The 25,277-nt window shown below is 43.7% G+C and overlaps 1 protein-coding gene across 2 annotated transcripts in view; it reads left to right on the top strand.

Annotated features, from left to right (window-relative positions):
* Positions 1-25,277, top strand: part of LOC137369139 (coiled-coil domain-containing protein 112-like) — a 50,862-nt gene that overhangs the window by 3,415 nt on the left and 22,170 nt on the right. For both annotated transcript variants that reach the window (XM_068029861.1, XM_068029860.1), the window contains exons 3-5: positions 11,527-11,648; positions 16,433-16,522; positions 21,194-21,269. In XM_068029861.1, the coding sequence (XP_067885962.1) occupies positions 11,527-11,648; positions 16,433-16,522; positions 21,194-21,269 (288 nt within the window). The remainder of the gene's footprint in view (positions 1-11,526; positions 11,649-16,432; positions 16,523-21,193; positions 21,270-25,277) is intronic.

The raw sequence follows: 25,277 nt of genomic DNA, 5'->3' as shown, positions 1-25,277 counted from the left end.
TGGTCGACCCCAACCCTGGCATTAAAGTCCCCCAGCAGGAACAGATGTTCGGTATTGGGGATGCTACTAATGATATTATGGAGTTCCTCGTAGAACTGGTCTTTATCTTCAGGTGGGGAGCAGAGTGTTGGAGCATAGATGCTGAGTAGGTGTACTGGACCAGAGGCCAGTCAAATGGACAGAATGTGTTCCAAGCCATTTGAGGGAGGCTCTATCATGCTGAACAAGGAGTTTCTGATGGCGAAGCCCACTCCATGCTGTCTTGGTTCTTCAGGATCCCTGCCCTGCCAGAAGAAGGTGTAGTCTTGCTTTTAGAAATCCACTCTCAGGAAGGCGTGTCTCCTAAAGTGCTGCAATGTCTACATTGAGTCTACTGAGCTCGTTGTTAATGATGGCGGTCTTCTGAGAATCGTTGATTTGTGTAAGGTCTTCCGACAGGTCAGGACTCATAGTTCTGACGTTCCAGCTTGCAAAACGAAGGGCTGGTACCTTCTTTCCTTTTTTCGTGCTGTTTGGTGCAGTGTTGCAGTCCGCTTTTCGGGCAATGACCCTGAGCTCCAAGCACCCATTGAAGCAGGTGGACTGTGGCGGGACAGAACCTTATTGACCAGGGGCTGCCCGGTTTGAGGCGGGCAGTAGCTGCCCAGTGAGGTGCGATGACCTCTCCCACCGACAAAGGCAACCCGTGGCGCCCATTCTCTACGCTAATTGAGCTGGACTTATAACCCGTAACTGATGCTTTCCGTGTTGTTTCGGTCACTGTGAGGCGACTATGGAGTGACCTCTCCATGGCGCATGCCTGGGTGAATCTATGGAGGTTGAGAGTTGCCCAAGCGTCAAAACCCCCCTCTCGGCCTTTCTGGTGGGGTCCAAAGGAGTGCAGAGCATGACGTTTGGCACCGGTATGGCTGCAGGAACTGCCGGAAACATGCCAAAGGTGACACATGACCGCCTATGTAGTTCCGTTCCAGATTTTCTGTTAGGGTTTACTCCCTTAGCCTTGGTCTCTCCCGAGACGTCCACAAGGCAGTGGGGTTGTTAGGGCCCCTACACAGGGGTAGGAGGATGCCGGTGGGAGTGCGAGGGGACGGGGGCTGTAAGGGGGTAGGGGGGGTGCAGGGAGAAAATGGAGGGAGGGGGCTGCGGGGGGGGGTGGTGAGCTGGGAAGGGGGGGGGGGTAAGGGGCTGCAGGTATTAAACCATTTCATCAGTTCCCACCGTCGACGCTGGGAAAGCTCATCCGCGTCCTCCGGGAGGTGAGCGACAGCCTGGGGCGCTGGTACCAGCAGGAATTCGCCAACATTGCGCTGCAGATGCTCTCCGAGCCATCTCCCGCGGGCGCTTTGAAGTTGTGGCCGAGGAGCCATTCGTGGCTTTTTACGTGTTCGGGGCACCTTTTTCTCAAGGCTTCCCCTCTGTGATAGCCTTATTTTCCTAGAGTCCCGCTGCTCCTTCTTCTCTACAATGGACTTACCGCACGCCGTGGCTGCGGACACTCTGGACGGTGTAGACAGCAGGATCGAAGATCAAAGTATCTCCAGCTGTACTTTGCAATTTTGTCCGGATTACATTCAATTCCATTTAGTGTTCCATGAGGAAAACAAAGAGCAAGTATGGCTGGGGGAGGGCAGTGGGCAAAACACCCATCGACCATAACCTTTTGCTTCCTGCCACTGGGCCATGTTTGAATCCAAGTTGTCACTTTCCCTTGGATCCCATGAGCTTTTAGTTTTCTGACCAGTGTAAGATTTTTTTTTAGATTAGAGATACAGCACTGAAACAGGCCCTTCGGCCCACCGAGTCTGTGCCGACCATCAACCACCAATTTATACTAATCCTACACTAATCCCATATTCCTACCAAACATCCCCATCTGTCCCTATATTTCCCTACCACCTACCTATACTAGTGACAATTTATAATGGCCAATTTACCTACCAACCTGCAAGTCTTTTGGCTTGTGGGAGGAAACCGGAGCACCCGGAGAAAACCCACGCAGACACAGGGAGAACTTGCAAACTCCACACAGGCAGTGCCCAGAATCGAACCCGGGTCCCTGGAGCTGTGAGGCTGCAGTGCTAACCACTGCGCCACTGTGCGGGAGTTACAAAGGACTTGAGCTTATAATCTGATTTTAAAATAGTTTATTCAGAAGCATCAGTTTAAATATATATACATTAAGTAGCAGTTTACATATGATGATGAGTAAGTTAAATAGACAAAAGATATACGACCACTAACAGATTGAACGGATTACCGATCCCAGATCATAGTGAGGCAGAACGGTGTTGGCAGTCACCCTGACTGATGAGGCACGTGAGGTGTAGGTGGTCTCTTCAGTCCTCATGGTTTCTTGAGCTAACCAAATTGTTCGGCCGAAGCCTGGCATTGGGAAACTCCCCTTCTGTCCGTCAAAGACTGACTATTTCCTTCCTGATCACCTGTTTATGTACTTTAGGGTATGGTAATTCAACCTATGTCAATCACATGCTCGAACTCTTCTCACCAATGAATACATGAAGGGTACCTGAGGTGTCCGAAGTGGTCATCTCCCCTTGGTCCATCACTTCAGCTTGAGGTCATCTTTCAGTTTACTTCATACCGAAGGCCAAATGTTAGCTTTCACTAGATACTTGTACAGATAAGACGGTACACAAGGCGCTAGAAGACTCTCGTATCAGCTTAGGAATGTCTATGGTGGCTCCTATATGACCCCTTCCGGAATGTCATGCTTCTTTCCCCCCTATCGTGCTTACACCAGTATTGACCCTGGTATTAGAAACTACTTCTGTGTCCCTTTTGAGAGGGAGGGAGAGAAAGAGGAAAACAGCTTCTCTATGGGTCTGTTTCATACTATGCCTACTGTTTCTATAAGAAGTTTGTATCACTCTGAGAAGTATCATTTATTAAAGGGTCCCATTTCTTACAGCAGTCTGTCATGTGGGACCTTGTCAAAAGTCTTGTGAATATTCATGTAGACTACACCAAATGCACTACCCTCATCAATCCTCTTTGCTACCTCCTCAAAAAATTCTATCAAGTTAGTCAGACATGACTTTCCCTGAACAAATCCATGCTGATTGTCCTTGATTAATCTGTGCCATTCTAAATGATGATTTTATACTGTCGCAGAATTTTTTCCAATAATTTGTCTACCACTGAGGTTAGGCTGACTGGCTTGTTATTACTCAGTGTATCCCTTCCTCCCTTTTTGAACAATGATTCAACATTACCAGTCCTCCAGCACCACACCTATAGCCAGAGAGGATTAGAAAATGTTGGTCAGAATTTAGCTGTTTCTTCCCTTAGCAGCCTGGGATATTTTTCATCCGGGCCTGGTAATTTATCGACTTTCAAGGATGTTAAACACATTAATATTTCCTCTTACTGTGTTCATCCCACCTAATATTTCACACGTCTCCTTAACCACAATGTCTGCTTTGTCCCAGTCTTTTATAGTGTCATTTACGGCAGAAGGCTATTCGGCCCATCGATTTCACGGAGCTATGCTGTTCATTTCACTCACCGGTACAAATCTATTTCACTCAGGTGGCCATCCAACTTCTCCTTGAAGTCCACCATGTGCTGCGTTTAAAAAAAAAAGTGTTTCCTCATGTTCCCCCTGCATCTTTTGCCCAAAACTTTCAATCTGTGGCCCCCAGCCCTTGTACCATTTGTTAGTGGGAGCAGTTTTTCCTTGTCTAACTTATCTAAGCCTGTTATAATCTTGTACACTTCTATTAAATCTTCCCTCAATCTCCTTAGTTCTAAGGAGAACACGCCCAGATTTTCCAGCCTAATCTTGTAACTAAAATCCCCCATCCCAGAAACCATTCTAGTAAATCTTCTCTGTACCCACTTAAGGGCACTCACATCCTTCCTAAAGTGAAGGAATACACAAAGTGTTCATGAAGAACCATGCCCATGTCTTCTGCTTCTATGCACATTATATTTTTGGCCTCTAATTGGCCCTACTTGTCTTCCTTAGTTATCCTCTTGCTCTTTATGTATTTAGAAAACATCTTTTGGTTTTCCTTGCCAATATTTTTTCATATCCTCTCTTTGCTTTCCTTATTTCTTTTTTAATTTCACCCTGCATTTTCTTTACATACTTCTAGGCTTTCTGCGGTATTGAGCTTTTGGCATCTGATATAATCTTACTTTGTCTTATCCTACTCTATGTTCTTTAATATTCAGCTAGGTCTAGATTTGGAAGTTCTACCCTTTTTCTTTGTGGGAACATACTTGTTCTGAACCTTCTTTAGCTCCTCCTTAAATGCCTCCTATTGCTCTGACACTGATTTTTCTTCAAGTAAATGTTTCCAGTCCACTTTTGCCATATCACAACTGAGCAAATTTGTCCTTTCCCCAATTTAAACTTTTACTCTTGGTTTATCTTTATCCTTTTCCAGAACTACTATAAATCTAACTGTATTATGATCAGTATCACTGAAATGAGCTTCCACTGATACCCCTACCACCTGTGCAGATTCATTCCCTATGACAAAGTCCAGAACTGCCCCTTCTCTTGTTGGGCTTGCTACGTACTGGCTAAAAAAGTTCTTCTGAATGCATTTTATGAAATCTGCGCCCTCTATACCTGAATTTATTCCAGTTAATATTAGGATAGTTGAAGTTTCCTACTATTGTTTGTTTCTTCACTTCTCAACAATTTGCCTACATATTTGCTCTTCTATTTCCTTCTGACTGGTTGGAGGTAAAAAGCATATTCCTGGCATTGATTACCCCTTTTTTGTTCCTCTGTTCAATCCCTATGGCCTCATTTGATGCTCTTTCCAGCATATTCTTCCTCACAACTCTGTTTCTTTGACCAATGTTTTGACGACCAACCCCTCCGCCCCTCTTTTTAACCCCCTCTACCCTCAATGTCAGAAAACCCTGTAACCAGAAATGTTGAGCTGCCATACGAATTAGGAGCAGAAGTCGGCCATTCGGCCCCTTGAGCCTGCTCCGCCATTCAATAAGATCATGACTGATCTGTTTGTCTCGAATTCCACACTCCCATCTACCCCTGATAACCATTGATTCCGTTGCCTAAAAAGAATCTTTCTACCTCCGTCTTAAAAATATTCAATGACCCCGCCTCCACGACCTTCTGAGGCAGAGTTCCAAAGTTGCCTCAGAGAAAACCCTCAGAGAAAACATTTCTCCTCATTTCTGTCCTAAATGGGCGATCCCTAATTTCAAAACAGTGCGCCCTAGTTCTGGACTCGCCCACAACAGGAAACATCCTCTCCACACCCACCTTGTCAAGGCCGTTCAGAATCTTATAAGCTTCAATCAAGTCTCCCCTCACTCTTCTAAACTCCAGTGAAAACATACCCTTTCTGTCCAATCTTTCCTCATAAGACAACCATTCCTGCCTTTTCTAAGCCACGTTTCAGTGATAGCTATAATATCATACTTCCAAGTGTCCATCTGTGTCCCCAGCTCATACACCTTCTTCACAAGACTCCTTGCATTGAAATATATACCACTAATCACTGAACAGCTCCTTTGTTGTCTGGCCCTCACTCCTGCGCCATATTCCAGCTGCACTATCCTTCTATTTCTGTACCAGGATAATCCGGAGTTTACCACCTTGAAGTCCTATTTTTTAATTTCTTTCCTAGCTGCTTGAAATCTGCCTGCAGGGTCTCATCCTTCTTTTACCTGTCATTGGTACCAATATGGACCATGATCTCTGGCTGTTCACCCTCTCAACCGTGCCCCCCCCCCCAAAACTCAATGTTCTGCCGTTGCTCAATTACCTTCTTGACCTTGGTACCATGGAGGCAACGTCATCCTGAAGTCACATCTGCGGCCGCAGACACGCTTGTCTGTTCACATAACTATTGAATCATCTATTACTGCTGCCTTCCTGCACATCACCGCCACCTGCACAGCTGAGCCACCCATGGTACCGTGGACTTGGCTCTGGCCGTGTTCCCCTGAAGATATTCACCGATATTCAGAACTGAATACTGGTTGGAGAGCGCGATTCGCTCAGGGAGCTCTTGCACTACCTTCCTGGTCCTGCTTGACTAGCAGTCAAAGTGGGGGAGGAGTTGCATTACTGGTCAAAGAGGATATCACAGCTGTGCTGAAGGAGGGCATTATGGAGGACTCGAGCAGTGAGGCAATATGAGCAGAACTCAGAAATAGGAAGGGTGCGGTAACAATGTTGGGGCTGTACTACAGGCCTCCCAACAGCGAGCGTAAGATAGAGGTACAAATATGTAAACAGATTATGGAAAGATGTAGGAGCAACAGGGTGGTGGTGATAGGAGATTTTAATTTTCCCAACATTGACTGGGATTCACTTAGTGTTAGAGGTCTAGATGGAGCAGAATTTGTCAGGAGCATCCAGGAGGGTTTTCTAGAGCAGTATGTAAATAGTCCAACTTGGGAAGGGGCCATACTGGACCTGGTGTTGGGGAATGAGCCCGGCCAGGTGGTTGAAGTTTCAGTAAGGGACTACTTTGGGAATAGTGATCACAATTCCGTAAGCTTTAAAATACTCATGGACAAAGATGAGAGTGGTCCGAAAGGAAGAGTGCTAAATTGGGGGAAGGGCAACTATACCAAAATTCGGCAGGAGCTGGGGAATGTGGATTGGGAGCAGCTGTTTGAAGGTAAATCCACATGTGATATGTGGGAGGCTTTTAAAGAGAGGTTGATTAGCGTGCAGGAGAGACATGTTCCTGTGAAAATGAGGGATAGAAATGGCAAGATTAGGAAACCATAAATGACAGGTGAAATTGTGAAACTAGCTAAGAGGAAAAAGGAAGCATACATAAGGTCTAGGCGGCTGAAGAAAGACGAAGCTTTGGAAGAATATCGGGAATGTAGGACCAATCTGAAACGAGGAATTAAGAGGGCTAAAAGGGGTCATGAAATATCTTTAGCAAACAGGGTTAAGGAAAATCCCAAAGCCTTTTATTCATATATAAGGAGCAAGAGGGTAACTAGAGAAAGGATTGGCCCACTCAAGGACAAAGGAGGAAAATTATGCGTGGAGTCAGAGAAAATGGGTGAGATTCTAAACGAGTACTTTGCATCGGTATTCACCGAGTGGGACATGACGGATGTTGAGGTTAGGGATAGATGTTTGATTACTCTAGGTCAAGTCGGCATAAGGAGGGAGGAAGTGTTGGGTATTCTAAAAGGCATTAAGGTGGACAAGTCCCCAGGTCCGGATGGGATCTATCCCAGGTTACTGAGGGAAGCGAGAGAGGAAATAGCTGGGGCCTTAACAGATATCTTTGCAGCATCCTTAAACACCGGAGGACTGGAGAATTGCTAATGTTGTTCCCTTGTTTAAGAAGGGTAGCAGGGATAATCCAGGTAATTATCGACCGGTGAGCCTGACGTCAGTGGTAGGGAAGCTGCTGGAGAAGATACTGAGGGATAGGATCTATTCCCATTTGGAAGAAAATGGGCTTATCAGTGATAGGCAACATGGTTTTGTGCAGGGAAGGTCATGTCTTACCAACTTAATAGAATTCTTTGAGGAAGTGACAAAGTTGATTGATGAGGGAAGGGCTGTAGATGTCATATACATGGACTTCAGTAAGGCGTTTGATAAGGTTCCCCATGGTAGGCTGATGGAGAAAGTGAAGTCGCATGGGGTCCAGGGTGTACTAGCTAGATGGATAAAGAACTGGCTGGGCAACAGGAGACAGAGAGTAGCAGTGGAAGGGAGTTTCTCAAAATGGAGACGTGTGACCAATGGTGTTCCACAGGGATCCGTGCTGGGACCACTGTTGTTTGTGATATACATAAATGATTTGGAGGAAAGTATAGGTGGTCTGATTAGCAAGTTTGCAGACGACACTAAGATTGGTGGAGTAGCAGATAGTGAAGGGGACTGTCAGAGAATACAGCAGAATATAGGTAGATTGGAGAGTTGGGCAGAGAAATGGCAGATGGAGTTCAATCCGGGCAAATGCGAGGTGATGCATTTTGGAAGATCCAATTCAAGAGTGAACTATACAATAAATGGAAAAGTCCTGGGGAAAATTGATGTCCAGAGAGATTTGGGTGTTCAGGTCCATTGTTCCCTGAAGGTGGCAACGCAGGTCAATAGAGTGGTCAAGAAGGCATACGGCATGCTTTCCTTCATCGGACGGGGTATTGAGTACAAGAGATGGCAGGTCATGTTACAGTTGTATGAGACTTTGGTTCGGCCACATTTGGAATACTGCGTGCAGTTCTGGTCGCCACTTTACCAAAAGGATGTAGATGCTTTGGAGAGGGTGCAGAGGAGGTTCACCAGGATGTTGCCTGGTATGGAGGGTGCTAGCTATGAAGAGAGGTTGAGTAGATTAGGATTATTTTCATTAGAAAGATGGAGGTTGAGGGGGGACCTGATTGAGGTGTACAAAATCATGAGAGGTATAGACAGGGTGGATAGCAAGAAGCTTTTTCCCAGAGTGGGGGATTCAATTACTAGGGGTCACGAGTTCAAAGTGAGAGGGGAAAAGTTTAGGGGGGATATGCGTGGAAAGTTCTTTACGCAGAGGGTGGTGGGTGCTTGGAACGCGTTGCCAGCGGAGGTGGTAGACGCGGGCACGATAGCGTCTTTTAAGATGTATCTAGACAGATACATGAATGGGCAGGAAGCAAAGAGATACAGACCCTTAGAAAATAGGCGACATGTTTAGATAGAGGATCTGGATCGGCGCAGGCTTGGAGGGCCGAAGGGCCTGTTCCTGTGCTGTAATTTTCTTTGTTCTTTGTTCAGTCACCTATTCCCTCTCTGCCTGCAGACTCTTAAACTGATGTGACCACCTCTAGAAACTACCTTGAAGGCACCTTTAGAGAGGAAAAGCGACCACATTTCACTTCTGTTATAATGTCAAACTTGAGCGATGCAACAATATTTTTGAAAAGATGCAGTTGTTTCTAGGGATTTCTTTGAGGAAAAACTTGCATTTAAGTAGTATATTTCTTAAGTAGAAACTTCACAGGGAAATTCAGGAACATAGGAACAGCAGTAAGTCCCTTAGTCTCTTGAGTCTGAGTTCTATGCAGTTACAGCATGGCTGATGTCTATCTTAACTCCATGTACCTGGCTTGGTTCTGTAATCCTTAATATCTTTGCCTAACAAAAACCTTAATCTAATTTTTGAAATTTTCAATTGACCTAGCCTCAACAGCTGTTTGGGGACAGAGTTTCAGATTGCCCCTACCCTTTCTGTGAAGAAGTGGTTACTGATATCATCCCAGAATGGCCTAGCTCCAGCTGTAAGTTGTGCCATATTCCCTCCACACCCTCCTGTAGACACTCAGTTTAACAACTGCCTTGTTGGTTTGGAAAGGTTTTCATGTTCATTGATAAAATATTAAATTAGGCATAGTTTTTTGGTGTCGGCACAATAATGGTATCACAAATCCATGTAATTCGGATGACCCTTTGAATAATTTTTCTAGCATATCATTACTCTTTAAGGAAGCTATATATGATTGACTACTAAAGTTCCAGTTGCTTAGTTAAATAGATCGAACATAAACAGTTTTCAATTAACTTGTATTTTTGTTTTAAAGGGAACATAGCTTGTACTTGAGTTAATCTTTTTCGAAGATTTTCATTATTTTGGAATTGGGTCTCAGTGATGGCTTTAGGCTTCAAAGAGAGACTGATATCTAATTTTTTTTAAAGTTCTATGCATTTGCAATTTTAATGGGGAACAAAACACTACTTTCACTTACTTTATCTGATTTGTATATTTAGAAATACTCAAACTTCCAGGTGTAGTATTGAGCAATTCTGACTAAGAAAGTCCCAGAGTTTAAGCACTGTTGAATTCTGAGTTAACCGATCTTAGTGAGGCATCATTGAGGGCACTACATTTGGACTAAATAGCCTCAGACCAAGAAGGGGGAAACCTGATCCCCATTTATTGACCCAAAAATGGAACATGCTGGGAACACTTGGGTCAGTCAGCATTTGTGAGAACAGATGAGTTTGCACTTCAGATGTCAACTCTTCATGGGAACTCAATAACTCTTCTGACTAAAAGTCTATACCTGAGATGTAAACCCATCTCTTCTCTCCGGATACTAACTGTCTGCAGAGACTCATCAACAGGATTGCGGCTGCCTGCATCAAATTTGGCCTAACCATCAGCCTCAAGAAAACTAACATGGGACAGGACATCATAAATGCTCCATCCATCAATATCGGTGACCACGCTCTGGAAGCGGGTCAAGAGTTCACCTACCTAGGCTCAACTATCACCAGTAACCTGTCTCTCGATGCAGAAATCAACAAGCGCATGGAGAAAGGCTGCTATGTCCAGACTGGCCAAGAGGGTGTGGGGAAATGGTGCACTGACATGGAACACAAAAGTCCGAGTGTTTCAAGCCTGTATCCTCAGTACCTTGCACGATGGCAGCGAGGCCTGGACAACATATGTCAGCCAAGAATGACGTCTCAACGCATTCCATTTTTGCTGTCTCTGGAGAATCCTTGGCATCAGGTGGCAGGACTGTATCTCCAACGCAGAAGTCCTCGAGGCGGCCAACATCCCCAGCATATACGCTGTACTGAGCCAGCGGCGCTTGAGATGGCTTGGCCAAGTGAGCTGCATGGAAGATGGCAGGATCCCCAAGGACGCATTGTACAGCGAGCTCATCACTGGTATCACACCCAGCAGCCGTCCATGTCTCCGTTTTAAAGACGTCTGCAGATGCAACATGAAGTCCTGCGATATTGACCACAAGTCGTGGGAGTCAGTTCGCCAGAGCTGGCGGACAGCTATAAAGGCGTGGCTAAAGAGAGGCGAGTCGAAGAGACTTAGCAGTTAGCAGGAAAAGAGACAGGAGTGTAAGGAGAGAGCCAACTGTGTAACAGCCCCAACAACCAATTTTATCTGCAGCGCCTGTGGAAGAGTCTGTCACTCTAGAATTGGCCTTTATAGCCACTCTAGGCGCAGCTCCACAAACCACTGACCACCTCTAGGCACTTACCCATTGTCTCTTGAGACGGAGGCCAAAGAAAAGAAGTGTTTTTAGTATTTTCTGTTTTTAGTTCAGTTTTTTTTAGCTGTTTTTTGTGTTTTCATCCCATCTGTTAAAATGTGTACTTCTGTGGATGGTAGATGAAGAGATGATTGAGCTTAGCAATGGCCTTGAATAGTCCAATAACCTGCAGATGGTCACTTTCTAGACCAGCATATGAAGAACAATCATTAGTTTGAGATACAAAAAGGCTGCCAGTGCAGTGGAATTGTATTTCACCTAAAGCCAGTGCTTTCAGGAGAGAATGTAAGTGCTTGTTACTAGCATCTTATGGTAAATCTTTTTTATGGTCTATGTAGACATTACCAAGCTGATTATCTTATAACTGCAGAATGAATAAAATTGCTGAGTGTCTAAAATGCAGACTACAGTAGTGTCTTTCACTGTCATGAAGAAGTACAAATAGAATAATTTTTCAGAATATACTCAGTTGGGAAACTTTTGCCATAAAAGTTACGTATTCTGGTTTATTGATTTTTTTTTCCCCCCCCCCCAATCCAGAATAGCCAATTTAGAAAAGGACAAGAATACCCATCTTTTCAATAAAAGGAATGAGTTTAGAGCTGAATATAGCACTCTCGAAGAAGTGGAGCTGAAAATGACACACAACAGGAAAACAGAAAGTAGGAATTCATCAATGTTTTGGGTGTTTTGCTTTGCTTCATTCACAATTCACAATTTTTTCTGTTTTCATGGCAACCTGTGCTGTTCCCCTCTATGAATAGAATGTATCTTGCTTTGTTTATATGCCCAGTTCTCTGCTTATGACTGCTGTATTGTTATGCCTTGTAACAGTTGGTAACACTCCCCTCTGAGACAGAAGGCTCTGGATTCAAACTGCAGTCCAGCTTGAGTCCCTAACCTAGGCTGACCTGCAAGCAGGATTACTGCATTATTGTATGTTGTAATTGAGTTATTAACAGTGGTCCCTTCTGCCTGTTTCAGGTAATTTGGGTAGCTGTTAAGTTTCTCACAGCACTATTTGAAGAAGAACAGAGATGTCCAAGTGTTTTATTAATATTCCTCCCAAAACCAAAAAAAAATGCAGGAGATACTCAGCAGGTCTGGCAGCATCTGTGGAGAAAGAAACGAGTTAATGTTTCAGGCGGTTGACCTTTCATTAGAACTGGGAAAAGTTAGAAATTTAATAGGTTTTGAGCAAGTGAAAGGGGGGAATGTGTGTTAAAGAACAAAAGGGTTCATGGTGCAAGGCTGAAAGGAGTGGTAATGGGACAAGTAATAAACAAAAGAAGTGTCTAGAGGAGGTGTGAATGGCAGATGAACAGCTGCTGTCGGACAGAAAGGAAAAAAGAAACGAGGGGGGAAAAAAAGCAAAGAAAAAGGAAACAAAATGGGGAGCGGAGGTAACCATCTTAAATTGTTGAACTCATTGTTGAGTCCAGAAGGCTGTAAAGTGCCCAGTAGAAAGATGATTGCTGTTCTTTGAGCTTGTCTTGAGCTTCGTTGGAACACTGCAGGAGGCTGAGGACTGAAAGGTCAGAGAAGGACCATGGTGGAGAATTAAAAAGACAGGCAACTGGAAGTTTGGGGTCACAATTGCAGATTGAATGGAGGTGTTCTGCAAAGTGGTCACCTAATTTGCGTTCAGTCTCCCCAATGTGAAGGAGAGACCACATCGTGAGCAGTAAATACAGTATATTAAATTGAAAGAAGTGCATGTAAATTGCTGTTTTACCTGGAAGGAGTGTTTGGGGCCTTGGTGAGTAGGGAGGAGGTAAAAGGGCAGGTTTTGCATTTCCTGTGCTTCCATGGAAAGGGGCTGTGGGAAGGGGAGGGGATGTTGGGGGTAACTGAGGATTGGACTAAGGTAACATTGAAGGAATGGTCCCTTAGGAATGCTGAAAGGGAAAAGGAGGTAGCATCAAGCTGGAGGTGGCAGAAATGGATCAACTGGTCATTCATCTTGCTATTTGTGGAATTGTGTGTATTAAATAGCTACAATAACAATAGTCTCTGCACTGCAAAGAAATTCATTGGATGTGATGTACTTTGAAAGTTTCTTATCCCAAATAACTGCTAATCTTTCAAAAATGCCTTTTGAAGAACGCCATTGAATTGGCCTTTCAGAAGACATTTAAATTTATCAATGTTTTGAGATAGTTTACAAGTATGACAGTTATTTAAAATAATAGGAATAAATAAGAAAAACATGGATATATTATTTCTGTTGGTATGTAACTAAAAGACAAAAGGCCATGATTTCAAGATAATAAATGGAGAAAGTAGAAAGATTTGGCACAAGTGGAGATAGTAAACTAAGTGACTTGTATTTTGATGGGTCTTTTTTATCTCAACTGCACCCTTATCCCCATCTTTGATGCCTTAGTCCCCAATAAAACATTACTCTCACATTGGCAGTTCCCCCGGTACTGCCCTCATCTCTGCTCACTGCCCTCGCCCTGAACTCTCATCTTTCTCTAGTTTCTCTCCTATCTCCCCTCATACCCTCTCCGAGCTCATCTTGTCCATGAGGCTCACCTCCTGCTTCCTCGGCAGTATTCCCACTAAACTGCTACCTGTTCAACTTTGTCTCCTGGTCCCCATGTTAGCTAATATTGTTAACAATTCTCTCTTCAAGTGCCGTCCCTCCTTTAAACCTGTCCTCATCACCCCTCTCAAAAAAACAACCCTTGACCTAACTGTCCTTGCAAACTACTGCTCATTTCCAACCTCCCTTTCCTGTCCAAATCCCTTAGCCACCTCTCAAAATCCATGTCCATTTTTCCCAGAACTCCATGTTTGAATCCCTTCAATCAGGTTTCTGCCCCTGCCACATTTCCAAAACGGCAAATTATCCCTTCTGCTTCTTTGTGACCTGTCTGCAGCCTTTGGCGCAGTTGAGCATATCATTCTTCTCCAATGCCTGTCCACTGTCATCCCGATGGGTGAGACTGCACTCGTTTGGTTCCATTCTTAACTATCTAATCATAGTCAAGAGTATCACTTGCAAAAGCTTCTCTTCCTGCTCCTGCACCCTTACCTCTGGTGTCCACCAACAATCTATCCTCGACCTCCTCCTATTTCCCATCTAAATGTTGCCCCACGGTGGCATCATATGAAAGCACAGCATTAGTTTTCACATGTATGCTGGTGACACCCAGCCCTACTTCACCACCACCTCTCCCGACTCCTCCATTGTTGCTAAATTATCAGACTGTTTTTCTGACATCCAGTACGCGATGAGCAGAAATTTCTTCCAATTAAATATTGAGAACACTGAAGCCATTGTCTTTGATCCCCACTCCAAACTTTGTTCCCTAACTACTCACTCCATCCCTCTCCCTAGCAACTGTCTGAGACTAAACCAGACTGTTGGCAACCTTAGTGTCATGTTTGACCCTGAGATGAGCTTTCGATCACACATCCGTGCCGTCACTGGCAAGACTGCCTATTCCCAACTGTGTAACATTACCCCACTTTGTCCTGTCTTAGTTCATCTGCTGCTGAAACCCTCATTCATGTCTTTGTTACCTCTAAACTTGACTATTTCAATGCACTCCTAGCTGGCCTCCCACATTCTACCCTCCATAAACTTGAGGTCATCCAAACCTCTGCTGTCCATGTCCCTACTTGCACCAAGTCCCGTTCACTTATCACACCTGTGCTCACTGACCTACATTAAGGCGTTGCTTGACTGAGAGCCAATCTTAAAATTCCTATTCACTTCTTCACACCCTGCCTCCTGTAAGGACTCCATTCCATTCTCCCAGTTTCTCCGACGCATCTGCTCTGATGATGCTACCTTCCATGACAGCGCTTCTGATATGTCTTCCTTTTTCCTCAACCGAGGATTCCCCCGCCACTGTGGTTGACAGGGCCCTCAACCGTGTCCGGCCCATTTCCGCACCTCTACCCTCACCCCTTCCTCTCCCTCCCAGAACCATGACAGGGTTCCCCTTGTCCTCACTTTCCACCCCATCAGCCTCCATATCCAAAGGATCATCCTCCGTCATTTCCGCCACCTCCAGTGTGATGCCACTACCAAACGCATCTTCCCCTCCCTTCCCCTGTCAGCATTCCAAAGGGATCGTTCCCTCCGCGACACCCTGGTCCAGTCCTCCATTACCCCAACACCTCGTCCCGTTCCCATGGCACCTTCCCCTGCAATCGCAGGAGGTGTAATACCTGCCCATTTACCTCCTCTCTCCTCACTATCTCAGGCCCCAAACACTCCGTTCAGGTGAAGCAGCGATTTACTTGTACTTCTTTCAATGTAGTATACTGTATTCGCTGCTCACAATGTGGTCTCCTCTACAATGGGGAGACCAAATGCAGACTGGGTGACCGCTTTGTGGAACACCTCCGCTCAGTCCGCAAGCAGGACCCTGAGCTTCCGGTTGCTTGCCATTTCAACACTTTTTTTCCCCCCCCCTGCTTTCATGCTCACATCTCTATCCTGGGCTTGCTGCAGTGTTTCAGTGAACATCAACGCAAGTTCGAGGAACAGCATCTCATTTACCGATTAGGCACACTACAGCCTGCCGGACTGAACATTGAGTTCAATAATTTCAGAGCATGATGGGCCCCCCATTTTACTTTCATTTTTAGTTATTTTTTGTTTTTTTCTTATTTTTTTTGTATGTTTATTTTATTTCATCGTAATTTGTTCAGTTTGCTTACCCACTGTTTTTTTTCATGTTTGTACTTGCTGCTGTTCAATCTTCAGTCCGTTAGCACCCTATCTGTACTAATGCTTTGTCTTTCAACACACCATTAACATATTGTTTGCCTTTGTTCCATGACCTTCTGGTCAGCTAATCTGTGGCCTTGTCCAATCTACACCTTCTCCTTTGTTATCTCTTGCCCCACCCCCGCTTTACTTGCTTATAACCTTTGATATTTCTAATATTTGCCAGTTCCGAAGAAGGGTCACTGACCCGAAACGTTAATTCTGCTTCTCTCTCCACAGATGCTGCCAGACCTGCTGAGTATTTCCAGCATTTCTTGTTTTTATTTAAAATTCCTATCCTTGTTTTCAAATTCCTCCATGGCTTTGCCCCTCCCTATTTCTGTAACCTCCCCTAGCCCCAAAACCCTCTGAGATCTGCACTTATCTAATTTTCTTGAACATTCCTAATTTTATTTGCTCCACCATTGATGGCCATGCCTTCAGCTGCCTAGGCCCGAAACTTTGGAATTCCCTCCCTACACTTCTCTGACTCTCTACCTGTCATCCCTCCTTTAAGATGCTTCTTAAAACCTAACTCTTTAGCGAAGCTTTTGGCCAGATGCCCTTATATCCCCTTATGTGGCTTGGTGTTAAATTTTGTTTTATAATGCTCCTGTGATGTGTCTTGAGATGTTTTATTGTTTTAAAAAAATTATATAAATACAAGTCATTGTAGATTTAAGTTGTAATTTCTTGTCTGAATTTTTCTTAAAACAGAGATGAAGGTTCAACAACAACTTGCAAAAATACATCACAATGTGAAGAGATTCCAGTGCCAGCTAATGGATGTCAAACCCACTCCAGAATGTATGTACACATACAGCCAAAAATGTATGCGTATCCATGATTGTGATGATGTACTATATAATGTAGTACGTAAAGATATGTAGAAGTGCATTAGGTCTGTAGTGCAAGCTCTGTATTTTGTGTTGCAGGGAGGATGTGTGGGGATTTTTTTTAAAACCAGAAGTACTGGTAAAGTAACACCAGAATGAATATTGTGTAGTATGATTTTCTTTTATGTCATCAAGAAAATAATGAAATATACTTCGGTTGGTTGAAAGAAATTGCCTTTCCAAATAAAGTCTTCCTTTGAGAGTGGTGAGAATGTGGAACTCACCATGTGGAGTGGTTAAAGCAGATTGCATTGATGCATTTAATGGAGGGCTTGATGTAAACATGAGGGAGAAGGGGATAAAGGGCAGAGTGGGAGGACACTTGTGTGGAATATAAACATTAGCACAGAACAGTTGAGCCAAATGGTCTCTTTCTGTGCTGTGGATCAGAGGTTCTCAGACATGGGTCCATGAAAAGGTTTCAAGGGCTGTTCCAAATCAGCATCTTTCAAGAATAAAATCTTTTTTTTAAATTCCATTATGCACTTAAAAATTGCACTATTCCTGACATGTGCTGGGAGCACATATCATGAAATTACACACGCCCAGCATAGGCAGAAGCACAAGAAGACAGAAATAAATAAAAAATGTGCCGCTTCACTACTGCTGATGTCGAAGGATAGGAGACCGCTCCCCCTCTTCATCCCCAGATCTGTTAGTGACAGTTGCAGTGGGTTCTTTTCCCGGCAAGCCACGCAGCATGCATTGTCCTGCCTGCTTAAATTGGATAAGCGAAGCAACAGGCTGGTGGAGCTTCATGCCCGTTTTGTGGGGTAATAGGCTGAGTGTTAACCAAAGAGTGTTGCCGAATGTACAGCTGCCTTCACTTTTCACTCCTTGTGCAGTTTGTCCATGGCAGCTGTTCACAGAGCCGAGCATGGCAGGCGACTAATCAAACTGCCGCTGCTGCCAGGAGCTTGTGGTTCTGGGTCCCAGACCTAGGGGTGTTGCTCATGCACGGTGCAGATGGCCATAAAAGTTCACTATTTTCTATATAATGTACACCATTTTGCAAAGGGAAGTGAGCTGGAATTTAGATGCACATCCTATATGGTGATCCATCTGATTTTCTGTTGTGGGTTTTGCTGAGTGCAAATTTGCTGCTGGTTTTTGCCTTGTGACAGGTGTCACTCAGTGCCAGCAACAAGTTTTGCAGTATGTAAGTAAAATAAAAATAATAAATATATGTATATTTATAGTCACTTGGTAGTACAGAACTTGAGTATTGCTGAAAAAAGAGACACGCTGGAAAAGCTTGCACTCATCAGGATAGATGAAAGAATGCCAAATTTCAAAGGGAGCAACACAAATGAGTAATGTGGTATATGAATTCCAGTGATGGTGCGATGCCTGGTATGTAGGCCGTACATCCCAATGACTGGCGTTTCGTATCAAACAGCACGTCCCTTCGACTGTTCGTAATAGGCAGAGTACTGACCGTATCCAACCAGCCGGTGCATGCAAAACTCAGAACCTAATGTCTAATGTTAGATGCGATTCCGCAATTGGACAGCACTTGCTGAACAATCCTGAGTGTGCTTAGAATTACGCTAACAGCCAATTTAAGATTATCAGTCGGGCTCATGATGTGGCTTACTTATGCTTGCTAGAAGCTCAGGGACCTGTCCTCTGCAGGCAAAAGGAACATGTCCTGGCTTTGCACCTTTCTTGAATTAAACAAAGTTGTGGGGGACAATAGTTCCCTGGTGCATTCTCTATGGTAATGCCTCAACCATTCAGAATTGACTTGCTACCAATCAGCACCCTTTTCTCATCCCTTTGAAATTTGGCATTTTTGCCCCTCTCCTGATGAGTGCAAGTCAAAAAGCTTCAACAGCTTCTTTATATTTAATTCTATAACTACTTGTTATACATAAAAAATACATCTCTGGAATTTTTATAAAACAGGAGAGGGATTGTGAGCAAAAAAGTTGAGAACGTCTGCTGTAAATTCTGAGATGCCAGTTCCTGCACGTTTGGATATTTTCTTGAACGGACGAATAAATGAAATGACTTGTAAAATTTTGAGCTGTTCAATAGCAATATTGTATAAAACAAGAGACCATATGGGCATTCATTTAAGTTTAAAGAGAAAAACAGCTGCATGCACAGCTTCTCATATGATTTTGAATCCTGTTGGTTGATTTTGTGGTTCAGTATTGATGGCAAAATGTTTTAAATTGTAAGAAACGATTTTTGAAAATTAAAGGCCCAACTCTAGCTAAAAATAAACATGGTGGGGTAAGAGAGAGAACACTGCCTACACATACATAGGTTTACATAGGATATACGACACAGAAACTGGCCATTTGGCACAACCAGTCCGTGCCATTGTTTATGCTCCACTTGAGCCTCCTTCTGTCTTTCCTCATCTAAATCTATCTGCAAAACCCTCTATTCACTTCTCCCTCATTTGCTTATGCCATTACATGCATCTATGTTCATTTCAACCAGTCCGTGTGGTAGCGAGTTCCATAAAAGGAGGAGTTGGGCAAATAAGGGACCAGAAAGGGGAATTACACATGGAGGCAGAGGGCATAGCTGAGGTGCTAAATGAATAGTTTGCATCTGTCTTTACCAAGGAAGAAGATGCAATCCAGGGAATGGTGAAAGAGGAGGTAATTCAGACATTAGAAGAGTTTAAAATTGATAGAGGAAGTATTAGATAGGCTGTCTGTACCTAAAAATGGATAAGGCACCAGGACCGGATGAGATGCAACCACGGATACTGAGGGAAGTGAGGGTGGGGGTGGTAATCGCGGAGGCACTGGCCATAATTCTTCAGTCTTCATTAGACTTGGGGGTGGTGCCACAGGACTGGAGAATTGCAAATGTTACACTCTTGCTCACAAAAGGGTGTAAAGATAAGCTCAGCAACTACAGGCCAGTCAGTTTAACTTCGGTGGTGGGGAAACTTCTAGAAAGAATAATTTGGGACAAAATTAATAGTAACATGGAAAATGCAAGTTAATTAAAGCCAACATGGATTTCTTCGGGGAAAACCATGTTTAACTTGCTGGAGTTTTTTGAGGAGGTAACAGAGAGGGTTGATGAGTGCAATGCAGTTGCTGTTCTGTACATAGACTTTCAAAAGGCGTTTGATATGGTGCCACATAACAGACTTGTGAGCAAAGTTATAGCTCATGGAATAAAAGGGATGGTAGCAACATGGATGGGTGACAGGAAACAGAGAGTAGTGGTTAATGAATGTTTTTCGGGCTGGAGGAAGGTTTGTAGTGGAGTTCTCCAAGGGTCAGTGTCGGGACCATTGCTTTTCCTGATATAAATGACCTAGACCTTGGTGTACAGGGCACAATTTCAAAGTGTGCGGCTGATAAGAAACTTTGAAGCATTGTGAACTATGAGGAGGATGGTGTAAACCTGCAAAAGGACATAGACAAGTTGGAGTGGGTGGATAGATGGCAGATGAAGTTCAATGCAGAGAAATGTGAAGTGGTTCATTTTTGTAGGAAGAACAAGGAGAGACAATATAAAATAAAGGGAACAATTCTAAAGGGGGTACAGGAGCAGAGGGACCTGGGTATATATGTGCATAAGTCATTGAAGCTGGCAGGACAGGTTGAGAGAGCGGTTAATAAAGCATACAGTATCCTGGGCTTTATTAAGAGGGGCATAGAGTACAAGAGCAAGGAAGTTATGTTGAATTAATATAAGACACCTGCTTGGCCTCAGCTGGAGTATTGCATACAGTTCTGGGTGCTGCAATTTAAGAAAGATGTGAGGGCATTGGAGAGAGTACAGAAAAGATTTATCAGAATAGTTCCAGGGATGAGGAATTTCAGTTATGAAGATAGATTGGAGAAGTTGTGACTGTTTTCCTTGGAGAAGAGAAGCTGAGAGGTGATTTGATAGAGGATTTTCAAAAGGCATTTGATATGGTGCCGCACAACAGATTTGTGAGCAAAGTTATAGCTTGTGGAATGAAAGGGATGGTAGCACCATGGATACAGAATTGGTTGGGTGACAGGAAACAAAGAGTAGTGGTGAATGGATGTTTTTCGGGCTGGAGGAAGGTTTGTAGTGGAGTTCTCCAACGGTCAGTGTTGGGATCCTTGCTTTTCCTGTTATAAATGACCTAGACCTTGGAGTACAGGTCAAAAGCATGAGGGATCTGGACCGAGTAGTTAGACAAAAACTGCTCCCCCTGTGAAAGCCTCAAGAATGAGAGGGCACAGATTTAAAGTAATGGCTAAGAGAAGCAAAAGCGACATGAAAAACTATTTCATGCAGTGAGTGGTTAAGGTCTGGAATGTATTGCCTGAGAGTGTGGTGGAGGCAGTTCAATTGAAGCAGTCAAAAGGGAATTAGACAGTTATACGGAAAGGAAGAATGTGCAGGTCTATGGGGAGAAGGCGGGGGTATGGCACTAAGTGAATTGCTCTTTAGGAGAGTCAGTGCAGACACAATGGGCTGAATGTCATCTTCCTGCGCTGTAACAATTCAGTGAAACCTATACCCTTTACAAATATATTGTTCATTTATACAACTGTTACCAGTGATGTTAATTATGACATTTGCTGACATATATTTACTAATGGATTAAGAAATGTGATGTTCTCAGTTATAGAAAAGATGAGAGAAATCATGGAAGAAGTTGAAGATGCGATCAGTGTCTTTAAAGAAGAACAACGACAGATGTAAGTTTTTAAGTGTTCTGGACTTCAATCCTGAAGTGTCTGAAATTTGTTATAACCTAATAATGGTGCATATATTTCCAGTCTGCGAATGTAATGACAAGGTGTTGCATCTCCACTCCAGATCATAGTAAGTAACACCGCACTGGAAGTGGCTGGCACATTCTGCTATCTTGGGTCCACGGTGACGGACAATCTGTCCCTTGATGCAGAGCTCAATATATGCATAGGGAAAGCAGCTACCATCTTTGGCTGACTCTTGAAACACACATGGGATAACGCTAAGCTGATCCTTCGGACCATTCTGATGGTTTATAAGGCCTGTGTTCTCAACACCTTGCTGTGGCTATAAAACATGGGCGACTTACAGCTCCCAGGAAAAGAAGCTCAATAATGTCCATGTTCGCTGTCTGCGTTGCATTATTGGTATATCCTGGCAGGACAAAATCACAAATGCACCAGTCCTTTCAAAGGCAAAGCTCCCAAGTGTGTTGGCGCTAATGAAACAGAGGCGGCTTCGGTGGATTGGACACGTCCGCGGGATGGAAGACAGTCGCATACCCAAGGACCTTCTGTATGGTGAGGTAGCCGGGGCCAGACTATTAGTGGGAATGCTTGAAAACATGACATGAAGGCCCTAAATGCTGACTATAGACTTGGGCATCACTAACTGGCAAAAGAGGGAAGTGGTGACACATCCTTTGGACTGCTGTGCACTATCACGGTGACCAGTTGCTTCAGCAGCTTGGCAACAGGCACCAACGTCGTAAACAACAACTCACAGCGTCATTTGGCAGCTTCATATGCGGCCCTTGTGGCAGAAACTGCCTCTCAAGGATTGGCTTAACAGCCATCTGCAAAGTTGCAGCAATAGAAGACACCCCGCCTAAATGGATTGTTTGCTGCATGTCCATCATCTTTCATAGATGGAAAGATGCCAACTTAGACTAATTTCCAGTCTGCAAATGTGTTTTTCAATATCTGTGCAGAACAGCTTTCAATTTACCAGCATAAAAATGAATTTCATGGTTGCATTGAACCTTTGTGCTACTTTGTCATGGTTATTAGAATTTCAGAGTTTAAATACCGGGGGTGGGGTTGGGTGTGCGGTGGGTGTATCTGAAACTTCTATACTATCTTCACTTGGACTGTGGATAAACAGCCAGCAGTACAATTGGAGATGATAAATTTAGTTTGTGTCTCGAGAGAGCAATTTATAGCACTAGGGTGAAGTATTATATGTCAGTCATTGGCGGTATAGAGGTAGGAGCAATTTGAAGTGATAAAGGGACCATCGCTCCTGTCTCTTTCCTTTCCTGTCACTGTCTGGCCAGCTTTGTTTCTCGCCTTTGAGGAATTCTGATCTCTCCCACCTACTCCAACCCAGCACTATTTCTCTGCCGCCTTTCCTCCTACCATCCCAAGCTTGAATCCTCCTTGCATGTCAATTCAATGCTAGGACAGCTGAACCAGCTGGTCTCAATCTTGCGCCTCATCAGATTCTTGAGGGTGTTTGACTTTGTATAACCTGTGATGGTTGGTAAATAACATGTTGCCCAGACAGCTATCAAGAATATAATTCAGTAGATTGACACCAATGATGCTGCATTCAGTTGATATTTGCATATTAAACTTCCTTTTCTTCAACAGGAACCAGGTCTCAGATACATATAAAATAAAAACAGAAAAGGCTGGAAATACTGAGGTCATAGAATCACAGAATCGTTACAGTGTAGAAGGAGGCCATTTGGCCCATCATGTCTGCACTAGCACTCTGAAAGAGCAATTCCCTCCGTTCCATTTCCCTGCCTTCTCCCCATAACCCTGCACATTCTTCCTTTTCATATAACTGTCTAATTCCCTTTTGAATGCTTCAATTGAACCTGCCTCCACCATGTTCTTGGGCAGTGCATTCCAGACCTTAACCACTCTCTGCGTGATCAAGTTTTTCCTCATGTCACTTTTGCTTCTCTTACCAAGTACTTTAAATCTGTGCCCTCTCGTTCTCGATCCTTTCATGAGTGGGAACAGTTTCTCTCTCTCTATTCTATCCAGACCCCTCATGATTTTGAATACCTCTATTGAATCACTTCTCAGCATTCTCTTCAAGGAAAAAAGTCCTAACTTCTCCAATCTATCTTCATAACTGAAATTCCTCATCCTTGGAACCATTCTCGTGAATCTTTTCTGTACTCTCTCAAATGCCCTCACGTCTTTCCTAAAGTGCAGTGCCCAGTACTGGATGCAGTACTCCAGCTGAGGCCGAACTAGTGTCTTATACAAGTTCAACATAATTTCCTTGCTCTTGTAATCTATGCCTCTATTAATAAAGCCCAGCATACTGTATGCTTTATTTACCGCTCTCTCAACCTGTCCTGCCACCTTCAGTGACTTATGCACATATACACCTCGGTCCCTGCTGCACCCCTTTTAGAATTGTACCCTTTATTCTATATTGTCTCTCCATGTTCTGCCTACCAAAATGCATCACTTCACATTTCTCTGCATTAAACTTCATCTGCCACCTGTCTGCCCATTCCAACAACTTGTCTATGTCCTTTTGAAGTTCTACACCATCCTCCTCACAGTTCACCATGCTTTCAAGTTTCGTATCACCTGCAAACTTTGAAATTGTTTCCTGTACACCAAGGTCTAAATCATTATATATCAGGGAAAGCAACGGTACCAACGCTGATGCCTGGGGAACTCCACTACAAACCTTCCTCCAACCCGAAAAACATCCATTAGCCCCTACTCTTTGTTACCTGTCACCCAACCAATTTCATATCCATGTTGCTACCATCCCTTTTATTCCATGAGCTACAGGTTTGCTCACAGGTCTGTTGTTTGGCACTTTATCAAATGCTTTTTGAAAGTCCATCTACAGCACATCAGCAGCATTGCCCTCATCAACCCTCTCTGTTACCTCCTCAAAAAACTCCAGCAAGTTAATTAAATATGATTTTTCCTTAAGAAATCCCTGCTGGATTTTCTTAATTAACCTGCATTTGTCTTGATTTTGTCCCGAATTATTTTTTTTCTAGAAGTTTTCCCACCACTGAAGTTAAACTGACTGGCCTGTAGTTGCTGGGCTTATCTTTACACCCTTTTTTGAACAAGGGTGTAACGTTTGCAATTCTCCAGTCCTCTGGCACCACCCCCGAGTCTAAGGAAGACTGTGAAATTATGGCCAGTGCCTCGGCAATTACCACCCTCACTTCCCTCAGTATCCTTGAATGCATCTCATCCGGCCCTGGTGTTTTATCCACTTTTAAGTATAGACAGCTTATCTAATATTTCCTGTTTATCAATTTTAAACCCCTCTAGTGTCTGACTTACCTCCTGTTTCATCAATGCCTGGGTTGTATCTTCTTCCTTGTTATGACGGATGCAAAATATTCATTTAATACCTCAGGTATGTCTCTGCCTCCATGTGTAAATCCCCTTTCCGGTCCCTAATCGGCCCCGCTCCTCCTATTACCACCCTTTTACTATTTATATGCCTATAGAAAACTTTGGGATTTCCTTTAATGCTAGCTGCCAGTCTGTTTTCATGCTCTGTTTTTGCTTCTCTTATTTGTTTTTTCACTTCCCCTGTGGACCTTCTGTATTCTGCCTGGTCCTCAATAGTATTTTCTATCTGGCATCTGTCAGGCAGCACCTGTGGAGAGAAACAGACTTAATGTTTCAGGTTATAAAAACAAGAAATGCTGGAACCACTCAGCAGGTCTGGCAGCATCTGTGAAAAGAGAAGCAGAGTTAACGTTTCGGGTCAGTGACCCTTCTCCTTGCTTTTTATTTTAATGTTTCAGGTTGATGATCTTTCATCAGAACTGGCTCAGACATATATAAATGCCTTTGGACTACCAGACTATAATGTAGATTCTTGCAATTTGCAGAAACTAATATTAACCTTTAGTCACCAAGAAAAATTCCGGAAAATAACAGAAAAATACATCATCTGTGACGCAGCAGCATGTGGGCGTTACCACCTAAGCTTCTGCAGAGACT

The sequence above is a fragment of the Heterodontus francisci genome, chromosome 4 (genome assembly GCF_036365525.1).
Source record: "Heterodontus francisci isolate sHetFra1 chromosome 4, sHetFra1.hap1, whole genome shotgun sequence".
NCBI classification, from domain to species: domain Eukaryota; kingdom Metazoa; phylum Chordata; class Chondrichthyes; order Heterodontiformes; family Heterodontidae; genus Heterodontus; species Heterodontus francisci.
The sequence above is the reverse complement of the archived record's forward strand: the minus strand, read 5'-3'. Positions and strand labels throughout refer to the sequence as shown.